The sequence below is a fragment of the Lissotriton vulgaris genome, chromosome 11 (assembly GCF_964263255.1).
Source record: "Lissotriton vulgaris chromosome 11, aLisVul1.2, whole genome shotgun sequence".
Classification (NCBI taxonomy): Eukaryota; Metazoa; Chordata; class Amphibia; order Caudata; family Salamandridae; genus Lissotriton; species Lissotriton vulgaris.
In genome coordinates, this window is record NC_141699.1 from 65118813 (window position 1) to 65143409 (window position 24597).

Genomic DNA, 24597 nt, shown 5'->3' on the forward strand with positions numbered 1-24597 from the left:
CAAACCTCTGAAATCCATTCCTCTGCAGCTGCTGCTGCTGCTGCACTGAACATCAATCTTTATGACTTCATCGTGCGACATCACGGATGGAACTATGATGATCAACATTCCACAGCCTCAAACTCCAGCAAGGGGAAGACCTGGATTTCATGAACCTGGTTAGAGAGCTTGTCCACAGTGCTGTCATGGCTTCCCCACGAAATATGGACGTGATGTAAGCTTCGGCTGGACCGAAGTGAAGGCCCTCCATTGGCCTCCGCATCATGGATGATGCCGTCGTTCTGAAAAAGAAAGGCTACACGCTGGGTATAAATCTGGGTGAGGGGTCCTATGCCAAAGTTAAGTCTGCCTACTCTGACCGGCTGAAAATCAACGTGGCAGTCAAGATCGTAGACCGAAAAAAAGCCCCTGCTGATTTCCTGGAAAAATTTCTCCCCAGGGAGATGGAGATTTTGTCGGTGGTGAACCACCGCGCAATCATTAGAACTTATGAAATCTTTGAAACATCCGAAGGGAAAGTTTACATCGTCATGGAGCTGGGCGTCCAAGGAGACCTACTAGAGTTCATCAAGTCCAGAGGAAGTCTTCCAGAGGAACTGGCTCGTAAGATGTTCCTGCAACTTTCCTCTGCAATCAAGTACTGTCATGACATAGACATTGTGCATCGGGACCTCAAGTGTGAGAACCTACTGCTGGATAAAGAGTTCAATGTCAAGGTTTCAGACTTTGGCTTCGCCAAACGCTGTACCAAGGATGAGCATGGGAAGATCCACCTCAGTAAGACTTTTTGTGGGTCAGCAGCCTACGCAGCTCCTGAAGTTCTCCAGGGGATAGCTTATCAACCTAAGGTCTGTGACATTTGGAGTCTTGGAGTGATTCTCTTCATCATGGTCTGTGGCACAATGCCCTATGATGACAGCAACATCAAACGCATGCTAAAGTTGCAAAAAGAGCACCGTGTTGATTACCCCAGGTCGAAAAGCCTGTCAGTGGAGGTCAAAGATCTCATCTACCACATGTTGCAGCCCGACGTCACCCGACGTTATACTGTTGAAGATGCATTGGGCCACAATTGGACACAGGGCATCACAAAACTAAAGTCTTCGGCATCCTCAAAGAAAGGGATAGACTCAGGAACAACCTTGGGGCATAAGCTGGACAAGGATGAGTCAAGGGCAGGGAAATCAGAGGCCAGGAAGCAAGATTCCAACACACCACCACCACATGTCAAAGGGGGAAAACATGAAAACCACAAAACGACCAACAGAAGCAAACTGGGGAGCATTTTACGTGGTGGCGGCAGCAAGGACTAAGAAAATGACACCTCAACATTCAAACAATGAACACAGGAGTGTATTGCGCACTGAAGTTGGGAACACATTTATTAATCTACTTAAAAGACTGGTAGTTAAATCTCTATTCAAAATCCTTTATTGAGATGGAAATAATAAATGTTTCCGCTGGTTCACGGTGCCAATGGCAATCAGCAGTATTTTTCCATTTTGTGTCAGAATGAAGGATTACATTAAGTAATTTTTCATCGAGTGGCCCATGTATCAGTTTGTTGGAGGCACCGAATTACTAACCTCAACACATCTGAAAATCCAGATTTCACTAGCTACTTTTATTAATTGGGAGAGAAGACTGACAGAAATAGCATTACAAATCTTAAAGTGGTTTAGGTTCAAACCTGCTGCATGTTTAGCGTTAAAGTCCTTAGTAGAATTAAATACATGCATGGAGGCTACATCAGATGCACCATGCTGGCTCACCTCAACTTCTTCAGAAGTCTGGGCAGTGCTTTTTAAAGCAACTGTCCCAAATTTAGGGCAAGTAGTGAATTTGTAAATCCAGCGTGAAGCCCTGGTACGTTTTCAGATCTTCATCCAACACTTTCCATGAGTGCTTGAGGCAATACTTTGGATTCACACAAGTACAAGAGGTGATTTACTTTGAAGAGCACCCTATTGCAATCTCTGCTCACTCAAGTCTAAACCACAAAATCTTTGAGTGGAGGTTTCAGAAGCCCTGAGACTGTCTAGAGGGTAAGACAAGAGCTACTTGGTTCTTATACCAAGCCATATTCAAATTTGCTTAAGGGCAGGACTGTCAAAAGGAGAATGTAAAGAGGTTTACATACTGTTAAGAAATATTGGTGGTGTTGTGGTTATGATGGACTCCATAAACATAAATATATGCAGAAATCTACAAACCGTAGATATTTGGCTAAGATCTTAGGAGTATGTATTGAAATATACATACATTGCAGGTCTACATGCATACTCTTGATGCCCTTTACCTCCTTGTGTGGACTGTTACAGGCATGCACCTGAGCACATACAAGTATTTCCTTGCTATTAGCAATTTGCACATTTGTGCCACCCTTTTTGGCACAAAGATTAGATCTCAAATTATTGGGTGTGGAGTACCATTTGGAATGTTTGAGGAAAACTACCCTCCTACATGCCATCCCCTTATATCACCATTCTAGCTTTAAACTTATGAAGGGCAAAGTCACCCTACTAGAGATGAAATATGCCGTGTGAACAATTTGCAAATCTAACTTCTGTGAATCAGGATTTGGGATTTCTAACCACAAATCCAACCTATTCCACACCTAAGTGATATATGTGGTGGTTTGTTGCCCAAGTGCCATATGAGTGAGACAGAAGTGCATTAGGTTACTTAGTAGCAGTTAGGTGACCAAAATATTTAGTAAGGTCTTTAGTTGCCTGCTGATAGGGGTTGTGGTGATTCTTAACAACACCAGGAAGTTGCCTGTGGTGCAACCAGCAAAATATAGGGGGGTGGGGAGGAATAGAAGCTGTGGATGCTTTAAAATCAGAAAGTATTATCCCTCTGCCAGGGTAGAAAGCGTTAGCACCAAAAGGTCACTTGTCTGTATGGATAACAAAAGGTGTGATCTTTGTATACACAGCTTTTACTCCTCCATTGCCCAGTTGTCCGCATCTCCTCATACACGGTCCATACGTTGCTTACAATTCTCATATATCAGAACTCCTCCCAATGCACCACACACTATCCAATTGCCTCAAACATCTAGAGAGGTTCTTAACATCTCTCTTGATCATGGTTTTGTACCTACCCAACTAAAGCAACCCAGGTTAACCACGATCATCAAGAAATGACGACAGACATTCTCTGCCACACCACGCATTCAAATGACTGCCCCAATTCATTACTCCTAGCAGTAGAAAACATTCTTGTTGGACATTTAACCCACATTGTGGTACTTTTATGGAAACCACCAGCTGAAGGCACAATGTCCAAGCTGGCTTTCATGCTGCTCTCAATTAGCTTTAGATGATCTACAGTTAATATCTGAAAGTGTGGGCTGAATACAAATTGATCTTCCCGCGACATTTGATAGTGTCAAACACCCGATTCTCACCTCTCATCGTCATGAAACAGAATCGCTGGCTCAGCACTTTAACTTTTACTTTCTTGAGCCATTGTAGCCAATATGCCAATACTCCCGCCTTCACCTCTTTACCTTTTGGACTGCAGCGATTCCCCCCCAAAAACATACCCTTCGGAGGAGGTTGTTTTCCCACCATATTCAATAGGTAAACTGAGAGACTGGTCCTGCTGGCCCTCTCCCATGACTTCTGCTGTAGTATGTATGTCAATGACAGTTAACTTCATCTGTACTTGGTAGCAGTCGGCAAAAGCAATTCCACAAGGATGGCGGGCGATGATGATTTATGGATGGGAGGGTATAGTCCCACATTCTAGGATTGGAGTACGATACGGACTTGAACTTGACTCCTGAGATTTACTTGGTGGTCTCTTCCTGCATCTTGCACCTGCAAGGTGCAGAAGATCATGCCATTCCTGTACGAGGGCTGTACACTTCTCGCGGTCAGCTCTCTGCTCACTTAGGGCAAAGCCCTTTATCTGGGTCTCCCAAAATATTGTCTTTAATCACCAGTTCAAGTTATTCAAATCCAGGCAACAAGGCTGGTTTTTGTCACTCTTAGATTCAGTCATGGCAGATCAGCTCTGTTGGCTTCCTCTTCAAGAAATAATAATGTTTAGGGTTTTGAATAGGGATCAAAAAGCCATTTCTTGCAAGACATAGAGTTTAGTCCCCAGCTCAAATTCACCACTAGGTTGTGTCAGCTTCTATTTCTCAGTTTCTCCCTTTTTGTGGAATGCACTTTCGTTACACTTTCATCCCACCAATGATCTGCTGAAATTCTGAAAACCATAAAAAAGTTTATGTTCAGTCAGGCTTAGAATCTCAAATCTGTGGTGCTGTGCTTCTTCGCTGAAGAAAAAGACACCTTACAAGCGTGAGTTAATGCATAAGAACCACATAATCGAATAAACGATTTAATTGATCATTGACGGAATAAGAACTTTATTAACATGACATAAAATTCCCTTTAAACCGTTCACCCCCACATCTCCCCTATGTGCTGCTCCCAACAGAATGTCACCTGCATCTCCCCCCATCTAGACCTTCACCCTGTGTGCTGGAGCACCAACCTCACAGCTGTAAGGTCTTCTGGCTCTGGGAGCCTGCACACCCCTCCTCCATTTTGGAGTGGGAAATGGGACCATCCAAATCCCCTCTTCATAAGGGTTTCAGTGACTTACAGTGCACTGCAGCAGTGGTTCTACCATAGTTGCACTTCCGGCTACTATCCTCCCTTCTCAAGTTGATCTGAAGGCATTATGGTGAAAGGGACATAGCCACAAGTCTGTGCTGAGCTACTACTTGCAAGGGGGCTAGTACATTGGAAACCCCACTCGCCTTCTGCAAGCCACATCACTTAAACTGCAAGGTCAGTCATTAGTTCTTTCCATCAGAGTTGTGTTCTAGTTGGATGCAGGTGCTGAAGTCAAATGCAGCTTAGCTGGATTCACATCTGCCCATCAAGGGGCGTTAATACACCCGCAAGGTCACTTTAGTAGTAAGCAAAGAAAATAGTTGTGTATATAACACACAATACAAAGTGAATTGTTGTAGAACTTATAATTGTTGTTCATTTCCACCCTAGCCGCTTAATTTAATAACCTAAAAGACCAACGTTGAGTTATGGTCTGCAGAAAAAAAAACTATGTCCTGCAGATGTCAGCAGAAGGGAGTTCACTCAGCATTCTTATGATTGAAGTTTGTGACCTACAGGTTAGACATGGATCTCGGTGACCTGACGGGTGCGCATATGGCTATGCAGAAGGCCCATTAATTCTCCAAATTATTTATTATGAATCAATCTGCGATCAGCAGATTACACACCGATCTTTGCATGAAGCATACGGATAACCGCCAGAGGTAATTTACCAATATTGTGCCCCCAATTGTGCTGGAAATACGTTAATCTCCGCAAAAACTGTCTTAACCCCAAAAGCTATCACAAAATTTAGTATGTTTGTGACTAATAAGGTAAACCAGGCCAGCAGTGGTTACAAACATAAAACAAAAGAAGGGGGTTCCCCGTGGGTTACTAACTGATATAGGCAGGCCAAAGGGGGGGAAGAACAACTGTCAATAGAACAAGAGAATGCACCCTGCCTTTTGGTATAAGGGCCCTAACTAGAGGGTCCCGAATTGATATAAGAAGGGGTGATTAGCCTGGGAGTTGGCACTGCGCGCTACACACACAATGTCAGACCAGAAAAACTCAACAGAGCATAGTCAAAATATATTATTTTATTTTCTTTAAATATATATTTTTTCCTTTTTAGAATAAAGATATCAAAAACATATAAAAAAGTGGAGCAGTACTTTCAATCTACATGATGCAGTGGAAACATAACAAGGACAGAAACTGATAAAGGAACAATAGGGAAAAAAAGGGGTTATGCCACATTCAAACCTGCCCAGTACCAGCCATACTTCAGACACACTATCTTATATACATTCTCTCACTCTACCTTATATTCTATCATACAGCTTTCATTCTTCCATTCATTTTTCAATCCTGGCGTATGCAACACATAGATGACCAATATGTTGCAAAGATCGGGATGTTCTTCCAGGCAGGTGACTTTTAATACGGGTCCTGATGTGATTAGGACAAAAAACCGTATTCCTGGAAATACAAGCCGACGCGCGTTTCGGTGACAGGCCAATGAGGCCACACCTTCGTCAGGGCTGGAGGCAGTACACTGGGCGAAACACAAGTATAAAATCTGTATGTTATTCAGTTAAGGCGGGTCATAGGTATCCGGAGAAGTGTGCTTTACTTGGAGGCCAGAACCTCTAATTTTATTTTACTGGAGTCCAAAGCTAAGATGTCTTGGGGTTATTCCATCAAATAATGGCGGGGATAAACTCGATATACGGGCATAGGACGTTAAAACATTTTTTGATTTCTCCCTAAATAGATCACTATTCAAATGGCATTTTCCCACAAATACCAGATTAGAGGCTGGTGGCTTTCAAGGACGGTTGACAGGTTCAGTATTCCAAAATCGGGAGAACCTGTGCGCACTCCTATATTGTAATGTCCACTATCCGGCGTGACTGGTAACTTGAGTTCCTTCCAAGTAAAGGCACGTCATTTTAGGTGGGGTTCCGCCGACTCCTCCACTCGGTCTGTTGCTACGGAAGACGTGTGGAGGAGTATAGGAGTGCGCACAGGTTCTCCCGATTTTGGAATACTGAACCTGTCAACCGTCCTTGAAAGCCACCTGCCTCTAATCTGGTATTTGTGGGAAAATGCCATTTGAATAGTGATCTATTTAGGGAGAAATCAAAAAAATGTTTTAACGTCCTATGCCCGTATATCGAGTTTATCCCCGCCATTATTTGATGGAATAACCCAAAGACATCTTAGCTTTGGACTCCAGTAAAAGAAAATTAGAGGTTCTAGCCTCCAAGTAAAGCACACTTCTCCGGATACCTATGACCCGCCTTAACTGAATAACATACAGATTTTATACTTGTGTTTCGCCCAGTGTACTGCCTCTAGCCCTGACGAAGGTGTGGCCTCATTGGCCTGTCACCGAAACACGCGTCGGCTTGTATTTCCAGGAATACGGTTTTTTGTCCTAATCACATCAGGACCCGTATTAAAAGTCACCTGCCTGGAAGAACATCCCGATCTTTGCAACATATTGGTCATCTATGTGTTGCATACGCCAGGATTGAAGAATGAATGGAAGAATGAAAGCTGTATGATAGAATATAAGGTAGAGTGAGAGAATGTATATAAGATAGTGTGTCTGAAGTATGGCTGGTACTGGGCAGGTTTGAATGTGGCATAACCCCTTTTTTTCCCTATTGTTCCTTTATCAGTTTCTGTCCTTGTTATGTTTCCACTGCATCATGTAGATTGAAAGTACTGCTCCACTTTTTTATATGTTTTTGATATCTTTATTCTAAAAAGGAAAAAATATATATTTAAAGAAAATAAAATAATATATTTTGACTATGCTCTGTTGAGTTTTTCTGGTCTGACCTTGTGTGTGTAGCGCGCAGTGCCAACTCCCAGGCTAATCACCCCTTCTTATATCAATTCGGGACCCTCTAGTTAGGGCCCTTATACCAAAAGGCAGGGTGCATTCTCTTGTTCTATTGACAGTTACAAACATAAAAGCCTAAAGTAAGAAGTGTAATTTTGAGCACCTGCGAAATAAATGTATTCAAGTTAGCCATACATTTTACAATCATTTAAACAAGCATTAGAAATGCAATAGGTCTCGCAGCATTAGAGTTAGTGCTTTTAGAATTGTTTATGGGTTTTTTTGTAAATCTTTAGCATGAGGTTGAGGGTGAGTGAGGGTGAGTGAGGGTGAGGGGTTGAGGGTGAGTGAGGGTGAGTGAGGGTGAGGGGTTGAGGGTGAGTGAGGGTGAGGCTGAGGTGGTGAGGGTGAGTGAGGGGTTGAGGGTGAGGGGTTGAGGGTGAGTGAGGGTGAGGGGTTGAGGGTGAGTGAGGGTGAGGGGTTGAGGGTGGGTGAGGGGTTGAGGGTGAGTGAGGTGAGGGGTTGAGGGTGAGGGTGAGTGAGGGTGAGTGAGGGTGAGTGAGGGTGAGGGGTTGAGGGTGAGTGAGGGTGAGTGAGGGTGAGTGAGGGTGAGTGAGGGTGAGTGAGGGTGAGTGAGGGTGAGTGAGGGTGAGTGAGGGTGAGTGAGGTGAGTGAGGTGAGGGGTTGAGGGTGAGTGAGGGTGAGTGAGGGTGAGTGAGGGTGAGTGAGGTGAGGGGTTGAGGGTGAGTGAGGGTGAGTGAGGTGAGGGGTTGAGGGTGAGTGAGGGTGAGTGAGGGTGAGTGAGGGTGAGTGAGGGGTTGAGGGTGAGTGAGGGTGATGGTGAGTGAGGGTGATGGTGAGTGAGGGTGAGTGAGAGTGAGTGAGTGAGGGGTTGAGGGTGAGTGAGTGAGGGGTTGAGCGTGAGTGAGTGAGGGGTTGAGGGTGAGTGAGGGTGAGTGAGGGTGAGTGAGGGTGAGTGAGGTGAGGGGTTGAGGGTGAGTGAGGGTGAGTGAGGGTGAGTGAGTGAGGGGTTGAGGGTGAGTGAGGTGAGGGGTTGAGGGTGAGTGAGGGTGAGGGTGAGTGAGGGTGAGGGTGAGTGAGGGTGAGGGTGAGTGAGGGTGAGTGAGTGTGAGTGAGGGTGGGTGTGGGTGAGGGTGAGGGGTTGAGGGTGAGTGAGGGTGAGTGAGGGTGAGTGAGGGTGAGGGGTTGAGGGTGAGGGGTTGAGGGTGAGGGGTTGAGGGTGAGGGGTTGAGGGTGAGGGGTTGAGGGTGAGGGGTTGAGGGTGAGGGGTTGAGGGTGAGGGGTTGAGGGTGAGGGACTGACTGCTGGCATCTGGCGAGAAAACTCTATGCAGCGGCAAAACAGCCTGAGCAGACCCAGCGGTGGCCATATCCAACGAAGGAGCGCACTGGCGGCGACGTCCTGCTTCAGGCTGGCTCTCCCAGGATGGTAGCCTGGTGCAGTGCAGTCCTATTGTGTTGCACCTCCGCCTCTGTCTAATCCCCGTTCTGCTATCTTGGAGCGAATGGCAGCATGTGAGGCCACCGGGCTAGATGACCGAAGGTCATGGCTCACCTGAGTTGCATGAGGGAGCTTACAGGCCGGAGAGAAATCGTGGCGCCTTTGGACTGGACTCAGCAGCCTCGACACTTGGGGAGGGGCAGAGGCAGCGAGTACACACTTTGGGGAGGATCCCCTTACTAACAGAGCACAGCAGAGGACGTGGTGCGGGCCGCTGCTCGGGCCCCCGTATACCAGAGCTGAACAGTGAGCACACACGGACGCTAGGAAGTGAGGCCAGAGATAATACGCTGCTCTTTGTGTATCTGAAAGGATCGGAGACACGGCGGGTAAAATAAACAAAAAAAAAGAAGCCGGAGGGAAGAGAGGGGAGGGGGGAGGAGAAATGCGACACTGCATTGTCATAAAAGGTTTCAGATGCGTGTGCTTGCTCATAAATGTTAGAGGCACATAATAGAAGCTGCACTGACACTTTGTCAAAGACCACATGAGTAAAAGTGCTGTAAAAGCGTCCCTTTAGATTGCGAGTACAGGAGAAAAACTAACTAATAAACTTGTTCCTTAAGCTAAACAAACGCGTTTTAAAACAAAGCATGCACGTGCTTATACTTCGGCAAACACCAGATGAGTAAAAGCGCTGTAAAAACATTTATTTAGATTGCGAGTACAGAGAAAAAAAGTAACTAACATACCTGTTTCCTTCAACTAAACAAACGTGCTTTAAATCAATGCATGCGCGTGCTTTTTGCAGGAAACTGTCATAGGGCGGGACTTCGGTTCTCTAATAGAAGCTTGCGCTCACGGAATGCTAAGCTAAAGAAGCAGCAGTGATACAGAAGTCTAATGGTCGAGATTGCTGCTGTAATTTTATTTAATAGTCTCTTGCATCTTACTTTTGCACTTGTATTGAAGAATAAATAGCTCCTGATGACACTATCTTGCCTCTCGCATGTTTGCATGTCGTAAAACTACTTTCCGAAAATGCAAGCTACAAGATCGGTTCAAAAGTTTCTTACATGTTACTTATAAAATGCAAGCTTTCAGCGCGCCCAAAAAAACAGAACGCCAGCACTATAACACGAAAGCTTGATGATGTAATTCTATTTAAAAGTCTCTTACATGTTAAATTCAAGCTCAAAAAACATAACGCCAGCACTGAAACACGAAAATGAAAGCAAAGCTTGCTGATGTAATTCTATTTAAAAGTATCTTGCATGTTACTCATCAAATGCAACATTGCCGCGATAATAACAAAGACTTGGCACTGAGTAGGCTCTGGGTGAAGGGAAAAACTGCTGTTTCTTCTTCTTGATAAAAAAGTTATTTCACCAGAGACTCAAAGACGGCGGGAAGGGGAGGGGGCGGAGCGGGTCAAATCAACAAACAAGCCGGAGGGAAGAGAGGGGAGGGGGGAGGAGAAATGCGACACGGCGGGAAGGGGAGGGGGCGGAGAGGGGAGAGGTGCGACACGGCAGGCAGGCAGGGGAGGAGAGGAGGAGGGGGGAGGAGAAGTCTTCTGAAGGGGAATCAATCACGGTGTTTGTGAAATCTACACAAGGAAACGTATGTTTTCGAGATGAATCTCGAGCGGCATTCAAGGTTGTGTCCAGTGGTGAAAAACTTGTTTTGGGGCTGTCTGACTAGAGAATTTTTCGTGCAAAATAAAAACTTGAAAGCGTTATTTTATCTTAGGTGAACGGCACCGATTACCACTCATTTCACTACTCCGCCGCATGTTGTAAATGAGAAGTCCCAGATGGGAGGAGAGGAGGAGGGGGAGGAGAGTAGGAGAGGCACGGCCTAGCGGCCGTGCAATCAAGTAGTGAGGGGGCGGAGTTGTGGGAAGGCTGAGAGAGAGAGTAGGCGGCTGGGGGCATGTGCACGCGCATTTAAGCTCAATGCGCATGCGCATTGAGCTTAAATTTATCGTGCACTGCAAGGAATCGCCACGATTCCTTGCAGTGTGGATAAAGAGTGGATAACTCGCAATAGTCTCGCTTGCTCGATGCGCATGCGCATCGACAGGCGAGACCTAAAAACGTGCATGTGTCCTTATACCTTTGTAGGTTTTCAGTATGAGCACACACTTACTGGATAACTAACCCTGGTGCTACATTTTAAAATGTTGAAAACCACCACTGGTGCAGTGCAATTGTGGTTTCTGTACTCCATTACGTTACAGAGCAGTGCATCTAAAGTCCTTCTTCTAATTGAAGCAGAAAGGTGGCTTGCTGTGGACTGCATTGCATTGGGGTGGTGAAAACACAAATATCTTTATTCAATGGAGCAGGCCACCGCCAAGGCTCTGCCCAGCTGTAAAAACAGAGATGGAACTAGTACTAATCCACACAAGTTTGTTAATAACAATTAGTATTTTCAACACTACAGCAGTTTTGCATGTTATGCACCACAACAAAATAGATTACATTTCTTTTAGCTTTGAGAACTGGATTTACTAACCAGATGTATAAGGACGACCATAAGTTCTCCAGAATGTGCTAAAAATAATTGTTGGTGTGGATATAAAGGAGTGCATATAAACATACTAATCCACACTTTTCTTTATAAGAGGCTAGAGGACAACAAGTTCTGGGTAATGGCATTACATTACTGGGAAATGCAGCAATAACGTATCACTACATCTGCCATACACTTTTGGGGTACTAAGATTACCTATAGGTGAACATGAAAGCATACCCCACCCCAAAACCTGAATGACCGCAAGCAAAAGCTGTGGTGGTCTTACTGCTGCTTTCAGGGTTGTGCATGCTGAGATCTTGGTTTCAACATATGTAATTTATCTATTTCGCCAATTATGCCAGCACGTGTATCGTCTAGTGCTGTAACAGTAGCATCAGACTTCATCAGGGCTAGTCGTACATATTCTATGTCAAATTAGATAGAAAAATCCATAAAAGTGATCTCTTAAGTCGTCCCACTAACATGTGTGAAGTCATAGACCTTGTAGGTTACTCGTACTATTCTATCTACGGGTAGTGTGCTCCCAAGTAGTAGTATGTATGCCGCCAATTTTTTTTCTATTTAATTTGAAACAGAATGTGTTGAAACCACGATCTCAACAATAAAATGTTGGCTGCTCCAAGATTTTTTTCTTTGACGTTTGGAATTCTTCCAGCAGAGGGAGACTTGGTGGCTTTTCCTCCTTTTAGTGCACCAGATGCTTATAGATGCTTTCAGAAAAATAACTGTCCAATTGTGTGTCATTTTCGTTTACTGTGGTAGTGTGCGCCATCTTCCACAGCCACCACATTTAAATGCTTTATCATTGTAAACGAGGAAGGCAGGAAGAGTCCACTTGGCATCTTAACTGTTGACCTTAATGGATTTGTTAAGGAAACCACAAAGATTGTTTCCAGGACATTTCACCCCCTGTACACAGTCTTAACATCATGCACACCTTATGCTTTTATCTGGACAAAACTAGGGACCGGTGTTCCCCTGATCAGCTTTTTGTGACGTTGCTGACAGGGATGCCCTCTGACCCGCTGCTAAACCTACCATTACCCGATGGATAAGGTCATGGATCGCCCATGGTCACACTTTGCATAGAGCTCTACCTCTATCTGGTGTAAGGGCTCACTCAACTATGGCAGTATTTGGGGCATTGTCCAGGCATGTGCGTGTCAAAAATGAGTGCCAGGCAGGTCTTTGGGAACACAAATACTCTGCAGACAAAATGATTTACCCAAAAGTGATGCAAGATTGGTTGAGAAAGTTCCCTGCAATCGGTCTGCCTCGGCATGAGTCGCCTGGTGCTGTGTTTTTCTCATTCTCATTCGCAGTGAAATTTACTCGCAAGTTGAAGCTTAGAGAGGGCCAGAAGTGGAGGAAGATAAGGTCTGCATCATGGTGAGCCTGTAGCTCTTGGTCCACAGGCTTTTCTCCATTATTAACATATCCTTTGGCCTTACCAAAATTATTTGTTGGTCTTCCTCCCTACTACTAAATTGCTCTCAGAGAGCGAGTCTTGATCCAATATGAATTTCACACCTGTAACTGAACATGCAACAAAGGCCTTGTGTCCACAGCACTTCCCTGACCTTTGACCATTAATCAGAGGGCCAATGAACTGGAATAACAAGCTCCTTGCTTGCACAGCTACATCTACTAAGCATCTACTGCAGAAGCCCATTCATTCGGTCAGGAGATGTGGGCTTGTAGGGCTTTTAAAAGCAAGCCTTATAGTGCAATGAGCTATCCACTTGTCCCTGGGAAATTCTGGAGGTGTTAAGCAACTCAGCCTTCCATCGTTCGAGGTCAGTCAGTTGTGTACCATAAATTGAGTTAATGACAACAGCAGTTATGTACAACACTTAGAAACGTCAGGAGTGGGGTATGAATACCATACAAATACAAGTTATTATTAAGAACATCTCTGGGTTCTACACACTTGGAAGCCCTGCCGTCCCCACCCATCTAATGATTTCCCAGTGTTGCTCAAGACACCCCACGTCCCGGGCACCGCTGTGCCTCGCTGCTTGCTCCATCTTTCCCATGCATAAGACTGTCCCTTAAGTAAAGCCTCGCCCAAGTAACCCCTTAACCTAAGGAAATACTCTAAATTGTAATCAGGGCTTTGTGTATAGGTGGCTGTTCTAGAGTGCTTCTATGTGTGGAGGTGGATCTAGTGGTGATCACAGGCTAACCAGCAGATCAGCGATTAACTTGTGGATGGATGACTAACACTGCAAAGATGAGAGTTCATTAAATGTGGGATTATCTGTAATCATGATCTTTATGGGGCAGGTGACATGGCGTGTACCTATAGGGGAATAGCTTGCACCTCAAAGAAACAGCATGTTAAAGTTTAAGGCATACAGGAAGTATGACTATTGTCAAGATACTCAAAGATCCTATTTTGTCTAGGAGACAAAATATCTTTTTAGGTTGGGTTGCATGCAGAATTTGTATGTTTTAATAGTTTTTTTGAGTTCGACTTATTAGTATGTGTTTCATAAGCACTCAACAAACAGCCTCTCATAGTATTCTTTCTAAAAGCAGTCATAAAGGCACATTAGCTTCTACCTGTAGAGAGGACCACTGTGCACAGCTTTATGGTGTGATCGAGTTGGTTATATGAGGCTGTTTGTTTAATGGGCAAAGCTAATTTAGTCAAGAGTATCTTCAATGGTATTAGGCGAGGGCAGATCACTCACAGCAAATTCAACATAAGTCTAGACCTTTGTAAAAAAAAAAAAAATGATGTCACTAAATTAGGTGTTTAGGAAAGTTGATAGTAATGGGAGACTTGCCAAATGTCATCTACAGCATAGGATCCCACATGGGCAGATACCAAAACTAAAGAGGTGAAATACATAGATGATTCCAAATTGGCCACTAATCACCAGGAGATAGAAATGGCTATTATCTGAAACCAGATATTAAAAGCAACTAGCAGCTTTACTTACGAGTACAGCAATATCATGAAATAAGGTTAGCCTTCAAAGGTGTCAGCAAACTGAAGGCTGGAAGTCAGCATACAACACACCCATTAAACGAAATAACAGAAACATTTCTGCATTAATCAGCTAGCTGGAGTTGGAGCTGCTGGTGGAGTGTGTGGCCCCTGGGCAGGGGTAAAATGCTCCCTCTGCTTTTATATGGCAATGATGCAGTCCTTCTATCCAAAACCTACAGTGGTTTATAACGCCTAGTTTAAAGATATGTAGTATCCTTAGGCCGTGTCAATAATTTAACTAATCCGGCAGTAATGTGAAATGAAGGGTCTTTGTTAGATTCAAGTCAATCTGCATTAACAGCCAACCAGTAGAAAGAATGGATTAATACCAATATCTTGAGGTCATCTTTGATGAGTTAAATTGGTCCCCTCTCTGGGCAATTCCCAACATTGTGGGAGTCATTCCTTTGCAGGAAGGGAGGGCAATATGCACATGCTCCCCCTGATAAATATAACCCCTTCGCCGCGGGGGTAATTCACCCGCTGTGCTGAGGGGCAGGCGCGCACAGCGCCCCGGTGCTCGTGTGCTCATGACGAGCTGAGCTCGTCACAGCCACACCCTTTTTCATTGAACGCTCAGCACAGCTGGGAAATTATCCCCACGTGCGAGCGTTGGAGCCGCACGTGCGGCTCCAGCGTTGGAGTGGCACCGTGGCTCATGATGAGCTGAGCTCGTCATGAGCACCGATAAGGTTAAGACGAGACAGTTGCTGGTGCAACACAGTGCAGATATTTGGGGTGGTATTAATTCGACCTTTAGAGACAACAGAGAACAAATTCCTGATGTTGGGTCTGTGCCTCTGGGCAGGAATCTCTATTTATAGCTGTTGCTAAGAGGTGGGCTCCAGTTTATCTCTCAATGTTGCCTATATGGACGAACCCTTATGCTTCTTTACCGAGGGAAATTATTAGGCACGTGCTGAGGCTTCTAAATACTCGCTCTAGTCCCTGGTTGGGTTATATTAGAAAGATGGTAGTTTGATTAGGCTCCTAATACATCAGTGATACCTCTTTGCGCTCCCTGTCAAGGATATATATCGGACTACTGATGGGTATTGGGCTTATACACATTCAAAGAGAGGGGAAAACGAGCTGCTTCAACCATTGATGGCTTACATCATGACCGAGTCTTGTGACTGTATGTAGCCATTTCTTGAATAGGTCATGAATTTGTTTCAGTTTTATCAACTCGCTTTAGAACTGGGTTAGTGTCAGGTCAGCTCGGCTTTCCCGCAACCAGACATCCTGAAATTAATATTGTATTTTGTCTAAGTGATTTTACTTCCAAGCAATCTTGTATGCACTTCTTTTTTTAAACAATTTTTCCAGTTCACCAAATTAAGTTTTAGCGCCCACTTTCGGTTACAGAATTGATTTGGCATTACGGAGCACTTTTATAAATTTGCTAACTTCATCCGTTCTAAACATTTGTTTTGCAGTCTCCAGGTTTCTTTCAGAGGCTGTAAAGTCAAGGGACAGTTTAGAGAAATTACGCAATATATCAGATTGTAGTGTAGGCTTGTGAAAGCTTTACACTAGACATAAAATTAGCTTTTGGTTTCATTGGTCCTCTTATCATATCACATATTTTATGTACATCTTTATTTTTTCTTGCACAGTTTTTTAACTTTGGTGGAAATAAACTAGTGAAAACAACATGACCAAATTAGAGAAAATGCAAAACAAATTCCAAAAATCTCCTTGCCGAAGCAGCGGTTTATTCCAGACTGTTTCCACTCACGAAAAGAAATAGAAAGCAACTCAAAGAACAAGATATAGGCCCAACCGCCTGTGCTGCCACAGCAGCCAGCGTCCTTGTTATGTTTCCACTGCATCATGTAGATTGAAAGTACTGCTCCACTTTTTTATATGTTTTTGATATCTTTATTCTAAAAAGGAAAAAATATATATTTAAAGAAAATAAAATAATATATTTTGACTATGCTCTGTTGAGTTTTTCTGGTCTGACCTTGTGTGTGTAGCGCGCAGTGCCAACTCCCAGGCTAATCACCCCTTCTTATATCAATTCGGGACCCTCTAGTTAGGGCCCTTATACCAAAAGGCAGGGTGCATTCTCTTGTTCTATTGACAGTTACAAACATAAAAGCCTAAAGTAAGAAGTGTAATTTTGAGCACCTGCGAAATAAATGTATTCAAGTTAGCCATACATTTTACAATCATTTAAACAAGCATTAGAAATGCAATAGGTCTCGCAGCATTAGAGTTAGTGCTTTTAGAATTGTTTATGGGTTTTTTTGTAAATCTTTAGCATGAGGTTGAGGGTGAGTGAGGGTGAGTGAGGGTGAGGGGTTGAGGGTGAGTGAGGGTGAGTGAGGGTGAGGGGTTGAGGGTGAGTGAGGGTGAGGCTGAGGTGGTGAGGGTGAGTGAGGGGTTGAGGGTGAGGGGTTGAGGGTGAGTGAGGGTGAGGGGTTGAGGGTGAGTGAGGGTGAGGGGTTGAGGGTGGGTGAGGGGTTGAGGGTGAGTGAGGTGAGGGGTTGAGGGTGAGGGTGAGTGAGGGTGAGTGAGGGTGAGTGAGGGTGAGGGGTTGAGGGTGAGTGAGGGTGAGTGAGGGTGAGTGAGGGTGAGTGAGGGTGAGTGAGGGTGAGTGAGGGTGAGTGAGGGTGAGTGAGGGTGAGTGAGGTGAGTGAGGTGAGGGGTTGAGGGTGAGTGAGGGTGAGTGAGGGTGAGTGAGGGTGAGTGAGGTGAGGGGTTGAGGGTGAGTGAGGGTGAGTGAGGGTGAGTGAGGTGAGGGGTTGAGGGTGAGTGAGGGTGAGTGAGGGTGAGTGAGGGTGAGTGAGGGGTTGAGGGTGAGTGAGGGTGATGGTGAGTGAGGGTGATGGTGAGTGAGGGTGAGTGAGAGTGAGTGAGTGAGGGGTTGAGGGTGAGTGAGTGAGGGGTTGAGCGTGAGTGAGTGAGGGGTTGAGGGTGAGTGAGGGTGAGTGAGGGTGAGTGAGGGTGAGTGAGGTGAGGGGTTGAGGGTGAGTGAGGGTGAGTGAGGGTGAGTGAGTGAGGGGTTGAGGGTGAGTGAGGTGAGGGGTTGAGGGTGAGTGAGGGTGAGGGTGAGTGAGGGTGAGGGTGAGTGAGGGTGAGGGTGAGTGAGGGTGAGTGAGTGTGAGTGAGGGTGGGTGTGGGTGAGGGTGAGGGGTTGAGGGTGAGTGAGGGTGAGTGAGGGTGAGTGAGGGTGAGGGGTTGAGGGTGAGGGGTTGAGGGTGAGGGGTTGAGGGTGAGGGGTTGAGGGTGAGGGGTTGAGGGTGAGGGGTTGAGGGTGAGGGGGTGAGGGGTTGAGGGTGAGGGGTTGAGGGTGAGGGACTGACTGCTGGCATCTGGCGAGAAAACTCTATGCAGCGGCAAAACAGCCTGAGCAGACCCAGCGGTGGCCATATCCAACGAAGGAGCGCACTGGCGGCGACGTCCTGCTTCAGGCTGGCTCTCCCAGGATGGTAGCCTGGTGCAGTGCAGTCCTATTGTGTTGCACCTCCGCCTCTGTCTAATCCCCGTTCTGCTATCTTGGAGCGAATGGCAGCATGTGAGGCCACCGGGCTAGATGACCGAAGGTCATGGCTCACCTGAGTTGCATGAGGGAGCTTACAGGCCGGAGAGAAATCGTGGCGCCTTTGGACTGGACTCAGCAGCCTCGACACTTGGGGAGGGGCAGAGGCAGCGAGTACACACTTTGGGGAGGATCCCCTTACTAACAGAGCACAGCAGAGGACGTGGTGCGGGCCGCTGCTCGGGCCCCCGTATACCAGAGCTGAACAGTGAGCACACACGGACGCTAGGAAGTGAGGCCAGAGATAATACGCTGCTCTTTGTGTATCTGAAAGGATCGGAGACACGGCGGGTAAAATAAACAAAAAAAAAGAAGCCGGAGGGAAGAGAGGGGAGGGGGGAGGAGAAATGCGACACTGCATTGTCATAAAAGGTTTCAGATGCGTGTGCTTGCTCATAAATGTTAGAGGCACATAATAGAAGCTGCACTGACACTTTGTCAAAGACCACATGAGTAAAAGTGCTGTAAAAGCGTCCCTTTAGATTGCGAGTACAGGAGAAAAACTAACTAATAAACTTGTTCCTTAAGCTAAACAAACGCGTTTTAAAACAAAGCATGCACGTGCTTATACTTCGGCAAACACCAGATGAGTAAAAGCGCTGTAAAAACATTTATTTAGATTGCGAGTACAGAGAAAAAAAGTAACTAACATACCTGTTTCCTTCAACTAAACAAACGTGCTTTAAATCAATGCATGCGCGTGCTTTTTGCAGGAAACTGTCATAGGGCGGGACTTCGGTTCTCTAATAGAAGCTTGCGCTCACGGAATGCTAAGCTAAAGAAGCAGCAGTGATACAGAAGTCTAATGGTCGAGATTGCTGCTGTAATTTTATTTAATAGTCTCTTGCATCTTACTTTTGCACTTGTATTGAAGAATAAATAGCTCCTGATGACACTATCTTGCCTCTCGCATGTTTGCATGTCGTAAAACTACTTTCCGAAAATGCAAGCTACAAGATCGGTTCAAAAGTTTCTTACATGTTACTTATAAAATGCAAGCTTTCAGCGCGCCCAAAAAAACAGAACGCCAGCACTATAACACGAAAGCTTGATGATGTAATTCTATTTAAAAGTCTCTTACATGTTAAATTCAAGCTCAAAAAACATAACGCCAGCACTGAAACACGAAAATGAAAGCAAAGCTTGCTGATGTAATTCTATTTAAAAGTATCTTGCATGTTACTCATCAAATGCAACATTGCCGCGATAATAACAAAGACTTGGCACTGAGTAGGCTCTGGGTGAAGGGAAAAACTGCTGTTTCTTCTTCTTGATAAAAAAGTTATTTCACCAGAGACTCAAAGACGGCGGGAAGGGGAGGGGGCGGAGCGGGTCAAATCAACAAACAAGCCGGAGGGAAGAGAGGGGAGGGGGGAGGAGAAATGCGACACGGCGGGAAGGGGAGGGGGCGGAGAGGGGAGAGGTGCGACACGGCAGGCAGGCAGGGGAGGAGAGGAGGAGGGGGGAGGAGAAGTCTTCTGAAGGGGAATCAATCACGGTGTTTGTGAAATCTACACAAGGAAACGTATGTTTTCGAGATGAATCTCGAGCGGCATTCAAGGTTGTGTCCAGTGGTGAAAAACTTGTTTTGGGGCTGTCTGACTAGAGAATTTTTCGTGCAAAATAAAAACTTGAAAGCGTTATTTTATCTTAGGTGAACGGCACCGATTACCACTCATTTCACTACTCCGCCGCATGTTGTAAATGAGAAGTCCCAGATGGGAGGAGAGGAGGAGGGGGAGGAGAGTAGGAGAGGCACGGCCTAGCGGCCGTGCAATCAAGTAGTGAGGGGGCGGAGTTGTGGGAAGGCTGAGAGAGAGAGTAGGCGGCTGGGGGCATGTGCACGCGCATTTAAGCTCAATGCGCATGCGCATTGAGCTTAAATTTATCGTGCACTGCAAGGAATCGCCACGATTCCTTGCAGTGTGGATAAAGAGTGGATAACTCGCAATAGTCTCGCTTGCTCGATGCGCATGCGCATCGACAGGCGAGACCTAAAAACGTGCATGTGTCCTTATACCTTTGTAGGTTTTCAGTATGAGCACACACTTACTGGATAACTAACCCTGGTGCTACATTTTAAAATGTTGAAAACCACCACTGGTGCAGTGCAATTGTGGTTTCTGTACTCCATTACGTTACAGAGCAGTGCATCTAAAGTCCTTCTTCTAATTGAAGCAGAAAGGTGGCTTGCTGTGGACTGCATTGCATTGGGGTGGTGAAAACACAAATATCTTTATTCAATGGAGCAGGCCACCGCCAAGGCTCTGCCCAGCTGTAAAAACAGAGATGGAACTAGTACTAATCCACACAAGTTTGTTAATAACAATTAGTATTTTCAACACTACAGCAGTTTTGCATGTTATGCACCACAACAAAATAGATTACATTTCTTTTAGCTTTGAGAACTGGATTTACTAACCAGATGTATAAGGACGACCATAAGTTCTCCAGAATGTGCTAAAAATAATTGTTGGTGTGGATATAAAGGAGTGCATATAAACATACTAATCCACACTTTTCTTTATAAGAGGCTAGAGGACAACAAGTTCTGGGTAATGGCATTACATTACTGGGAAATGCAGCAATAACGTATCACTACATCTGCCATACACTTTTGGGGTACTAAGATTACCTATAGGTGAACATGAAAGCATACCCCACCCCAAAACCTGAATGACCGCAAGCAAAAGCTGTGGTGGTCTTACTGCTGCTTTCAGGGTTGTGCATGCTGAGATCTTGGTTTCAACATATGTAATTTATCTATTTCGCCAATTATGCCAGCACGTGTATCGTCTAGTGCTGTAACAGTAGCATCAGACTTCATCAGGGCTAGTCGTACATATTCTATGTCAAATTAGATAGAAAAATCCATAAAAGTGATCTCTTAAGTCGTCCCACTAACATGTGTGAAGTCATAGACCTTGTAGGTTACTCGTACTATTCTATCTACGGGTAGTGTGCTCCCAAGTAGTAGTATGTATGCCGCCAATTTTTTTTCTATTTAATTTGAAACAGAATGTGTTGAAACCACGATCTCAACAATAAAATGTTGGCTGCTCCAAGATTTTTTTCTTTGACGTTTGGAATTCTTCCAGCAGAGGGAGACTTGGTGGCTTTTCCTCCTTTTAGTGCACCAGATGCTTATAGATGCTTTCAGAAAAATAACTGTCCAATTGTGTGTCATTTTCGTTTACTGTGGTAGTGTGCGCCATCTTCCACAGCCACCACATTTAAATGCTTTATCATTGTAAACGAGGAAGGCAGGAAGAGTCCACTTGGCATCTTAACTGTTGACCTTAATGGATTTGTTAAGGAAACCACAAAGATTGTTTCCAGGACATTTCACCCCCTGTACACAGTCTTAACATCATGCACACCTTATGCTTTTATCTGGACAAAACTAGGGACCGGTGTTCCCCTGATCAGCTTTTTGTGACGTTGCTGACAGGGATGCCCTCTGACCCGCTGCTAAACCTACCATTACCCGATGGATAAGGTCATGGATCGCCCATGGTCACACTTTGCATAGAGCTCTACCTCTATCTGGTGTAAGGGCTCACTCAACTATGGCAGTATTTGGGGCATTGTCCAGGCATGTGCGTGTCAAAAATGAGTGCCAGGCAGGTCTTTGGGAACACAAATACTCTGCAGACAAAATGATTTACCCAAAAGTGATGCAAGATTGGTTGAGAAAGTTCCCTGCAATCGGTCTGCCTCGGCATGAGTCGCCTGGTGCTGTGTTTTTCTCATTCTCATTCGCAGTGAAATTTACTCGCAAGTTGAAGCTTAGAGAGGGCCAGAAGTGGAGGAAGATAAGGTCTGCATCATGGTGAGCCTGTAGCTCTTGGTCCACAGGCTTTTCTCCATTATTAACATATCCTTTGGCCTTACCAAAATTATTTGTTGGTCTTCCTCCCTACTACTAAATTGCTCTCAGAGAGCGAGTCTTGATCCAATATGAATTTCACACCTGTAACTGAACATGCAACAAAGGCCTTGTGTCCACAGCACTTCCCTGACCTTTGACCATTAATCAGAGGGCCAATGAACTGGAATAACAAGCTCCTTGCTTGCACAGCTACATCTACTAAGCATCTACTGCAGAAGCCCATTCATTCGGTCAGGAGATGTGGGCTTGTAGGGCTTTTAAAAGCAAGCCTTATAGTGCAATGAGCTATCCACTTGTCCCTGGGAAATTCTGGAGGTGTTAAGCAACTCAGCCTTCCATCGTTCGAGGTCAGTCAGTTGTGTACCATAAATTGAGTTAATGACAACAGCAGTTATGTACAACACTTAGAAACGTCAGGAGTGGGGTATGAATACCATACAAATACAAGTTATTATTAAGAACATCTCTGGGTTCTACACACTTGGAAGCCCTGCCGTCCCCACCCATCTAATGATTTCCCAGTGTTGCTCAAGACACCCCACGTCCCGGGCACCGCTGTGCCTCGCTGCTTGCTCCATCTTTCCCATGCATAAGACTGTCCCTTAAGTAAAGCCTCGCCCAAGTAACCCCTTAACCTAAGGAAATACTCTAAATTGTAATCAGGGCTTTGTGTATAGGTGGCTGTTCTAGAGTGCTTCTATGTGTGGAGGTGGATCTAGTGGTGATCACAGGCTAACCAGCAGATCAGCGATTAACTTGTGGATGGATGACTAACACTGCAAAGATGAGAGTTCATTAAATGTGGGATTATCTGTAATCATGATCTTTATGGGGCAGGTGACATGGCGTGTACCTATAGGGGAATAGCTTGCACCTCAAAGAAACAGCATGTTAAAGTTTAAGGCATACAGGAAGTATGACTATTGTCAAGATACTCAAAGATCCTATTTTGTCTAGGAGACAAAATATCTTTTTAGGTTGGGTTGCATGCAGAATTTGTATGTTTTAATAGTTTTTTTGAGTTCGACTTATTAGTATGTGTTTCATAAGCACTCAACAAACAGCCTCTCATAGTATTCTTTCTAAAAGCAGTCATAAAGGCACATTAGCTTCTACCTGTAGAGAGGACCACTGTGCACAGCTTTATGGTGTGATCGAGTTGGTTATATGAGGCTGTTTGTTTAATGGGCAAAGCTAATTTAGTCAAGAGTATCTTCAATGGTATTAGGCGAGGGCAGATCACTCACAGCAAATTCAACATAAGTCTAGACCTTTGTAAAAAAAAAAAAAATGATGTCACTAAATTAGGTGTTTAGGAAAGTTGATAGTAATGGGAGACTTGCCAAATGTCATCTACAGCATAGGATCCCACATGGGCAGATACCAAAACTAAAGAGGTGAAATACATAGATGATTCCAAATTGGCCACTAATCACCAGGAGATAGAAATGGCTATTATCTGAAACCAGATATTAAAAGCAACTAGCAGCTTTACTTACGAGTACAGCAATATCATGAAATAAGGTTAGCCTTCAAAGGTGTCAGCAAACTGAAGGCTGGAAGTCAGCATACAACACACCCATTAAACGAAATAACAGAAACATTTCTGCATTAATCAGCTAGCTGGAGTTGGAGCTGCTGGTGGAGTGTGTGGCCCCTGGGCAGGGGTAAAATGCTCCCTCTGCTTTTATATGGCAATGATGCAGTCCTTCTATCCAAAACCTACAGTGGTTTATAACGCCTAGTTTAAAGATATGTAGTATCCTTAGGCCGTGTCAATAATTTAACTAATCCGGCAGTAATGTGAAATGAAGGGTCTTTGTTAGATTCAAGTCAATCTGCATTAACAGCCAACCAGTAGAAAGAATGGATTAATACCAATATCTTGAGGTCATCTTTGATGAGTTAAATTGGTCCCCTCTCTGGGCAATTCCCAACATTGTGGGAGTCATTCCTTTGCAGGAAGGGAGGGCAATATGCACATGCTCCCCCTGATAAATATAACCCCTTCGCCGCGGGGGTAATTCACCCGCTGTGCTGAGGGGCAGGCGCGCACAGCGCCCCGGTGCTCGTGTGCTCATGACGAGCTGAGCTCGTCACAGCCACACCCTTTTTCATTGAACGCTCAGCACAGCTGGGAAATTATCCCCACGTGCGAGCGTTGGAGCCGCACGTGCGGCTCCAGCGTTGGAGTGGCACCGTGGCTCATGATGAGCTGAGCTCGTCATGAGCACCGATAAGGTTAAGACGAGACAGTTGCTGGTGCAACACAGTGCAGATATTTGGGGTGGTATTAATTCGACCTTTAGAGACAACAGAGAACAAATTCCTGATGTTGGGTCTGTGCCTCTGGGCAGGAATCTCTATTTATAGCTGTTGCTAAGAGGTGGGCTCCAGTTTATCTCTCAATGTTGCCTATATGGACGAACCCTTATGCTTCTTTACCGAGGGAAATTATTAGGCACGTGCTGAGGCTTCTAAATACTCGCTCTAGTCCCTGGTTGGGTTATATTAGAAAGATGGTAGTTTGATTAGGCTCCTAATACATCAGTGATACCTCTTTGCGCTCCCTGTCAAGGATATATATCGGACTACTGATGGGTATTGGGCTTATACACATTCAAAGAGAGGGGAAAACGAGCTGCTTCAACCATTGATGGCTTACATCATGACCGAGTCTTGTGACTGTATGTAGCCATTTCTTGAATAGGTCATGAA

The 24597-nt window shown here is 45.0% G+C and overlaps 1 protein-coding gene across 1 annotated transcript; it reads left to right on the plus strand.

Moving 5' to 3' along the window:
- The first annotated feature begins 263 nt into the window (after positions 1–263).
- On the plus strand, positions 264–1313 carry LOC147678982 (testis-specific serine/threonine-protein kinase 1-like). The gene has a single exon (XM_086942448.1). The coding sequence runs from the start codon at positions 264–266 to the stop codon at positions 1311–1313; it is 1050 nt and encodes a 349-aa protein (XP_086798574.1).
- The last annotated feature ends 23284 nt before the right edge of the window (positions 1314–24597 follow it).

Coding starts and splice junctions, on each gene's coding strand:
- LOC147678982 (XM_086942448.1), top strand. CDS start 264: ATGGATGATGCCGTCGTTCTGAAAAAGAAAGGCTACACGCTGGGTATA.